Here is a 7269-nt window from a genome sequence, read left to right as displayed (position 1 = left end):
CCTCCTCCTCCTCCTGCTCGCCCTCCCGCAGCAAGCCCAGCAGCTGCCTGAACGCCAGGGTGGCGGGCTGGTGGCGAGACAGGTCGCCGTAGAAGGCGCGCGAGCGAGACACCATGACCTGAGGGCCGAATTAAAATCAGCATGACAGGTCCAGCTCTTGCCGCAACAATAATATCAAAACGACTCAGAAATTCTAGGGCCGCACCTGCACATCAGCTTCGCCCGCTAGCGCCTCCAGATGGCGCAAGCCCGCACTTCCGCGCCATCGCGACACCGCCGGCCAGTCTTTCAGAAGGCCCGGAAACAGGACCGGCTCGCTGGAGGACTCTGCCCATCGAATAATTGATTCTGCGGCCTCATGGTTCCCGGCGAGGCCCTGAAAGCTTCGGACGGGCGCGACGTTTGTTGTTTCCAGCCGAGCGGCTGCCATATTCCGCAATGTTTAAATGACTGTGAGAGCTCAAAGTACGTCATATACCTTCAATAGCTTTTCTTGACACTGGTATGACTGACGCGGGATCAAGCGTCGCGCTGCGGTTGACTCATACGGCGGCGGGCTCAGAGGCTCACAATCCCCCACCATGCAGCGATGGGCCCTCCCTAGCGGGAGACAATCCAGAGCACATCAAACCGTAATCCGTTACACAACATGTTACCAAACCAAATGGCTCCTCCAAGGCTCCAAGCCGCTCACCCAAGAAGCTCTGTGTCACTGCCTCTCTGCCGTGCCACCCTCAAAAAAACCGAACTCCACGAATGTCCGCCGCCAGCCCGCAAACACGTATGGACGTCCTGCCCCCTGCTCGTCTGGCTCTCTGTTAGCAGTACCCGCCCCTTCCCGTCACGTAACCATATCCACACCGTGCCGCGCAGGAGCAGTACACGTCAGTACCCCCCCACCGACAGTGACAGCCGCCCCAGGCCCCGCATCAATCCTACAGCAGCCTCATCAGTCCCCAGCGCAATTCTGCCCCCTTTCCCACCACTCGCAAACACGTCTGTGGGAGCGTGCTTTTCACCCCTCCCCACACGTGCTCCCCTTCCCTCCCCTCCTCCACTCTCCTAAACACCCCCGCCTTCCCCCCTCGGTACGCGCACCCCTACGCCTACACTCCTCTGTACCAATCTTTGCAACCATTCTCCTCCTCCTCCTCCCCTCCTCCTCCTCCTGCTCACATCACGTCCACGCCCCGCCTCAGGCCGCAGGGCAGCCTGCCGCCCGGCCCGCCCCGGAACACCTCGCGGATGTACATGCCGGTGGCCTCCACGCCGTCGTGCGGGGTGGTCTGCTTCTGCAGCGCCTCCTGGAAGCACTGTCATGCCAGGCGCCCGCGAGAAAAAGCAAAAGGGGAGGGGGTTGCAAAGATGAGTATGCAAGAAGAGAAGGCGCAGCCAAGAAGGGGGGCGGGAAGGCGGAGGAGGTTGTGTGGGAGAGGAAAGACAAGAGGTTGACGTATCTTGAGCTACCCTGCCCCCGCCACCCTACCCCTTCGTTGGCATTGGTGACTTTTCCTCACTCCCCCTCCGTCCTCCTCCAGCCCCGCCTCCTCCCCGCCTCCTCCTTCCCCCTCCACCCCCGGGGCCGCCCACCTGCGCCACGAAGAACCTGCTGCCGCGCTGCCCCCGCACGCGTATGGACACGTCGCGCAGCCCCACCAGGCCGCACAGCTCGTACAGCAGGTCGGGGCAGCGCAGGCCCCAGCCGGCGGGGCGCGGCATCATGCGGATCTGGGTGTTGAAAAGGGGCGGCGGAGGTGTCACACTCATGATGGAGTAAGGGGAAGAGAAGTTGAGCACAAGCTCAGAAGGGGGGGGGGAGGTGAGGAAAGGAGGAGGAGGGGGAGGAGGGGCAGGAGGGGTTGTTGCTGGCGGTTTGGTGGATTGGTGTTTTGGTGGTGGGTTTGCACGGACACCGCCACCTCAGCCCCCTCCCCGCTTGGTTTGGTCTAGCTTGGGTTGGTAAACTACAACCCCCCACTCCCTCCACAAACAAACCCCCAACCCCCAACCCCCCAAACACATCCCCCTCCCCCTTCCCCTCTCCCCCCTCTCCCGCTCCTCCCCCCAACACACACTCTTACGCTGAGGCGGTGGAAGGTGTGGTCCACGTGCGTGTACAGCGTGTGTCCGCGGTACAGCGGCACGGCGGCCAGGCGCGACAGGCTGTCCAGGTGGGCTCGGGCGGTGGCCAGCTGCGCCGACTCCGCCACGCCGATGCCCAGGCCGAACACGCCCTGGTGGGGTGCGGGGGTGGTGGTGGGGTTGGGGGATGGGGTGGTGGGGTTGGTGGTGGGGTGGTGGTGGGGTTGGTGGTGGGGTAGTGGTGGTGGTGGGGAGGAGTGGGGTGGTGGTGGGGTGGTGGTGGGGTGGTGGGGTGTGGGGTGGGGAGGAGTGGGGTGTGGGTGAGGAAGGGGCGGGGGGGGGGGGAAGTGGGGGTGGTCGTCTATGGAAGACTGGCATGCTTTCAGGGCGTGGAGGGGTTGTGCGGTACCCGGTGTGGGATGCTGCAACGGGGCATGCGGCGGTCGGCGGAGGCTGCCAAGGGGTGTGAGGTTCACGCGGAAGCGCCGTGCCTCCCCTTCCCCCTTCCCGCTCACCATGCATGTACCCTCGCGCGTGACATTCCGCCCACCGCTTCCCTCCTCGCTCCTCCTCCCACCTCCCCCCTCCCCCTCTCCTCCCGCCTCCCTCCTCCCTCTCCTCCCCCTCCCTCCTCCCCCCCCTCCCCCCCCTCACCCGCATGTTGCCGGTGGCCACCATGGCTGTGTACTCCTCGCGCTTGCCGCGGCCACGAACAGGCGTCTGCAGCGGCGCGTGCGTGCATGTGTACGTGCGTGTTGAGGTGTGTGTGTGTGTGTGTGTGTGTGTGTGTGTGTGTGTGTGTGTTTGCGAACGGGTAGGTGGCGGGCACGGGTGGCGGGGTGGTCACACATTCCACACATTCGACCATGAGCCCCAACCGGGCGCCAACCAGCAAACCCCAACCCTGACCGGACACGCCCGCGCATGCCGTCCACGGCCCACGCCCATGCCCACAAGCCCCGCCCCCCCCCCAACACACACACACACACACACACACACACACACACACACACACACACCCGCACCCACATGCGTACGGCGCACGTCCACGATCACGCGGTCCCAGCGGTGCCCGTACAGCGCCTCGCGCAGCTCACGAGGCAGCGGCGGCAGGGGGCCCACGCCGCCGCCGCCTCCGCCGCCGCCGCCAGCGCCGCCGCCGCCTGAGCCCGAGTCCACATTCCTGCACAGCGACACAAGGCCGTTAGCTGCTCTCTGTGTGTGTTTGATATGTGTGGCGGATGGAGGGCCAGCTAGCTGAAAGCACTGGCCCTTAAACCGCTTCCTCTTTCCCTCTTTCCTAGTCTCGATCCCGCCTGGTTGCAATCGTACTCACTCTCCCGCTCACCGTGTAAACAGCTCCCGCGCCGTCGCCACCAGCTCTAGCATGTCCGTGCCCGCCGCCGCCGCGTCGGCCGGTCGGCGCTGGAACGGCGCTCCGCCGCCGCCGCCGCCGCCACCACGGCCGCGCCCCCCCGGCTCAAACTCGTACGCTTTCTGCGTTGGCGACCGGGTCGAGGGGTGGGGGGGGGGTCGGTTAACGTTTGCAGCACTTGCAGGAGGGCTCAGGTGATGGAGCTTAGGGCGGCTTGATCGCGGGCCTTGTACAAGTCAAGGGTTACCGAACTCAAGGCGTGCAGGGCACGGCAGCGTGCCATATGCCGCCAGAGCCGCTATGCAACCGTATGCCTCAACAGCATACCGCACGCACAGCAGCCAACCACGAGACACGACCCCAACCCTACATAACGCACCCCAAATGGCCGTAGTTCACGCATAGCCCTTTCAAAACAGCACAAGCTGGCCTCTGGCCCCACCCTTCGTTTCAAGGTTTGTACGCCCCCTCCACGCACCCCCCAAACCCCATCCGCCGCATCCATCCCCTCTTTCAGACTTGTACTCACTCGGCGGTCTGGTGGCTCCTCATCCCCGTCGGAGTTTCTTAGACCGCTCTGCGTTTTGATGCCACGTAAATAGGTTGGGTCCTGTGAGTGCGCGGGAGAGCGAGCGCTGACCTGGGCATGCCGTGTACCGTATTCGGTGCACGACCCTCGAACTCCAAGCGCCGTTTCCTGCAACTCCCGCTCCCAAACCCCCTTCTCAAAGAGCTTCCCGAAGCGCGCCTGACCTGACACCGAAAGCTACCAGCAAGCGGCCCAGAAACCCAAGCTCGGGGACACGCGCACACGCCCCGTGTCCCACTGGAACCTGTCTCCCTGAACCCCGGACTCACGTCCTCGCTCTCGCCCTCGCCAGTGGCCTCTGTCGATAGCCCACGCTCCTGGTTCTGTCGAATAACGGTCGACGGTCAGTCTTGAGCAGCTGGCGCAGCGCGTTCACAAACAAATCAAGTTTGCCAGGACCGATGTGTTTACGCACCTGGGAAACATCCAAGCATGACGTCGTTGTGGAAATTGGTGATGAAAATGCAGCCGAAGCTGCAAAGCTGCCATGCAGTGAGTTCGCTGAGCGCAAGCTAGGCATCACCGCAGCCGCGCCACACGAAAACGCGCCTGTGGACTGCGCCGAGAGAATCGAGCCTCTAAGCATATTGCTAGCTACAGAGCGCACCACAGCGCTCCCAGCCCCGTGACTCTCTACTCCGACAGCGCTGCGGGCTGCTAGCCCGCTGAGTGCGCGGCAAGCGCCACGAAAAGCTTGTCGCGACATCTTAATCGGTGATCAGCAAGCGATAAGCGTGCAGCATACGAAATGGTCGAAGACTACTGACAGGGTCACGCCACTGCACGCGTGGCCGATCTGCTGACCCGTCCTGGGCGGACTCCCCCCCCCCCGGCTTCGCAGCTTGCACACATGGTCCCCTGAGCTGGCAGTAACTGCTGATGGTTTTGAGCCGCAGGTGCATCTAGACATTTGGGCTTCATCCACGCGTTGGAGTCCAGGCGTGCATGACCCCTGGTGTGCACTCCCCTTCCATGTGCATGTCACACCCCCATTCGCCATGTGCATGTAACTCCTCCTTCACGTGTTTCACCCCACCTGCGGACCTGAGGACCCCAATCCACTGCTGTTTTCCCGCCCTGATCCCTCCCGCCCCTGCTGCCAAGCTGGCCAATGTGCTTCCCCAGTGCCCCCAGTGCCCCCAGCGTATCATGGGTGCCTCGGCTGGGCGTGCGATGGGACAGTGGTAAGGCAGGTTGGCAAAGTCCCGTAGGATGCCTGGGCTGGGCGTGACTTGCTTCTGGGGACGCGGCCCAGCTACTGCCCTGTCATGTTGCCCCTAAGGGACAAAACAATGAATGAAAGGCAACACGCGAGTGACGGCTGGCTGCCATCTGCTAACCAGTAGCAACTCTGTTGCATCAAGGGCTGGCTAGGTGACGGCACTTACGGAGCATTGGCAAGTATGGGCAGCAGCAGAAGCTGAATCCCTGGGCAGCAGCTCTCTGCCCTGATGTATGTACAGTCTACCAGGGGCCCGGGTTGCACCCTCTTTGGCCCTCCCCACCCCACCCCCTGCTATGCCCCTGCTGTGCGGCCAAGTGTTGCACCAGTCCAGTATGCCAGCGGGCACAAGGCCCGCGGATTCGTGTGGAAACGCGTCGCAGAAGCGAGGAAACGCGATTGCCTGCAGGCTGGTATGAACGAGCGGTCGTAGCGCAGTTGGTTAGCGCGTAGGTCTCATATCTCGATATGACTTGGGGGATCCTAAGGTCGAGAGTTCGATTCTCTCCGACCGCAGCGCACTTATAGCTCAGTTGGTTAGAGCACCCGTTTAGTAAGTCCGAGGCATATGTCTCGGGGCGAAACAGCGGGAGGTCTCCAGTTCGACTCTGGATAAGTGCAGTACGCTGATGACTCTCCATAGCTCAGCTGGAAGAGCGAAGGACTGTAATCGTGTGAAGACATCCTTAGGTCGCCCGTTCGATCCGGGCTGGGGAGACACAGTGTGTTTTTGAGCCGGTCAGTGTCCCCGGTAGCTCCAACGGGCGGCCGTTCAAGGACAGCAAACCAATGCGGCTGACGGAAAGTTCCTATGAGCAACACCCACTGGCTGCTGAAATGTACGCCATTGCAAGCCTGGCGACAAGATCTGCGCGGGCATGCAGTTGCCCACCCGTGCTTGTCATGTCTTTCTATACGCAATGGTAAGCCTTGCAGACACGTTTGCTTCTAGCATGTATAATGGTTGCTCAGGTGCAGGCCTGCGCAGGCTCTGTCGGCTGGCCAGCATGGACATTGTTATGAGCTCTGTGGGCGGAACACGGAAGTTCTACGACACACAAGTATATAACCCTGCGGATGGCGCCCTGGGGCATCTAGATGTGTCTTTTTCCGACTGTCCTACAACAGTCTTCCAGCACCGCTTCGTGGATCGAGTTCAGGGCCCAACGTGCGTTATCTGCGGACAATGCGCACGCGACCACATAAGGTCAGGGGTTCAAATCCTGATGACGTCGGTTCAAAGTCCGTCGCTACGGCTATGCGAGAGTCACAAATGGCACCAACAACAGAAGTTGGCTACTGGCGATACCTTTGGCGGGGGGGTATGCGCGACGTGGGCCTGGTCACCCCACTGCCACAGACAAAACGGTTGCCGAAGAAGGTACTCTCTACGCTAGCGTGGTGACTGCCCGGGACGTGCAGTCCAGAAGGGGGAGAGTGTGGGCGGAACACGGAAGTTCTACGACACACAAGTATATAACCCTGCGGACGGCGCCCTGGGGCATCTAGATGTGTCTTTTTCCGACTGTCCTACTACAAGCTCTTCCGCGAGTTCTACCGCTGCCAGGGCCACTATTACATTTCCGGGTGTACATTTCAGCGGCCAGCGGGCGTCGTGCATAGGAACTGTCCGTCAGCCGCATTGGTTGGCGGAAGCCATTGCGGTCGCATCGAGTTCCCGGGTGGGGCCCCCTCGGTTATGACAGTTTTACCTTGAGTTATTTCGGGAAACCCGAACGTAGCCAGAGTTCTTGTGCAAATAATACGCCTTTCAACTTGTCCCAAGCGATGCATAACTTTGCGGAAACGCGAGGAAGACGTAAGACTAGAGGCGAAGGGATTGGAGGATCCCGGCGCTCGATAGCGCCATCGGGTTGCAATTCTTGTCAGTCGCGGACTTGTGGTAGACGATGATACCTCAAGGCAATAAACATTTGACAAGACATTGTGAGTGCGAAGCACATGCGCCCTCGCCGATCGGCAAAAGCAGCGACGCCGTTT

At 61.7% G+C, this 7269-nt stretch overlaps 2 protein-coding genes across 3 annotated transcripts in view; both read right to left on the bottom strand.

Annotated features, from left to right (window-relative positions):
• CHLRE_09g407110v5 (uncharacterized protein) overlaps window positions 1-484 on the bottom strand; it is a 7342-nt gene extending 6858 nt beyond the window's left edge. Inside the window, exons 1-2 of the mRNA XM_043066197.1 lie at window positions 206-484; window positions 48-118 (exon numbers count right to left, since the gene is read on the bottom strand). Coding sequence (XP_042921493.1) covers window positions 48-118; window positions 206-430 — 296 coding nt within the window. The 5' untranslated portion in view covers window positions 431-484. The remainder of the gene's footprint in view (window positions 1-47; window positions 119-205) is intronic.
• Window positions 485-628: 144 nt separating this feature from the next.
• CHLRE_09g407100v5 (uncharacterized protein) lies at window positions 629-4804 on the bottom strand. 2 transcript variants are annotated; one of them, XM_043066195.1, is made up of 9 exons: window positions 4462-4804; window positions 4316-4369; window positions 3987-4067; window positions 3431-3579; window positions 3112-3265; window positions 2737-2802; window positions 2082-2234; window positions 1591-1728; window positions 629-1313 (listed from the first exon to the last, which is right to left on the bottom strand). In XM_043066195.1, exons 1-9 carry the CDS (start codon window positions 4630-4632, stop codon window positions 1173-1175), a joined length of 1107 nt encoding a protein of 368 aa, XP_042921492.1. In that variant the 5' UTR covers window positions 4633-4804; the 3' UTR covers window positions 629-1172. The 2 variants fall into 2 exon arrangements, with proteins under 2 accessions (XP_042921492.1, XP_042921491.1); XM_043066196.1 differs by having other exon boundaries at window positions 3987-4034.
• Between the last annotated feature and the right edge of the window lie 2465 nt (window positions 4805-7269).

This window comes from Chlamydomonas reinhardtii, chromosome 9 (assembly GCF_000002595.2).
Source record: "Chlamydomonas reinhardtii strain CC-503 cw92 mt+ chromosome 9, whole genome shotgun sequence".
In the NCBI taxonomy this organism is placed as follows: domain Eukaryota; kingdom Viridiplantae; phylum Chlorophyta; class Chlorophyceae; order Chlamydomonadales; family Chlamydomonadaceae; genus Chlamydomonas; species Chlamydomonas reinhardtii.
This window is presented reverse-complemented; position numbering and strand designations above follow the sequence as displayed.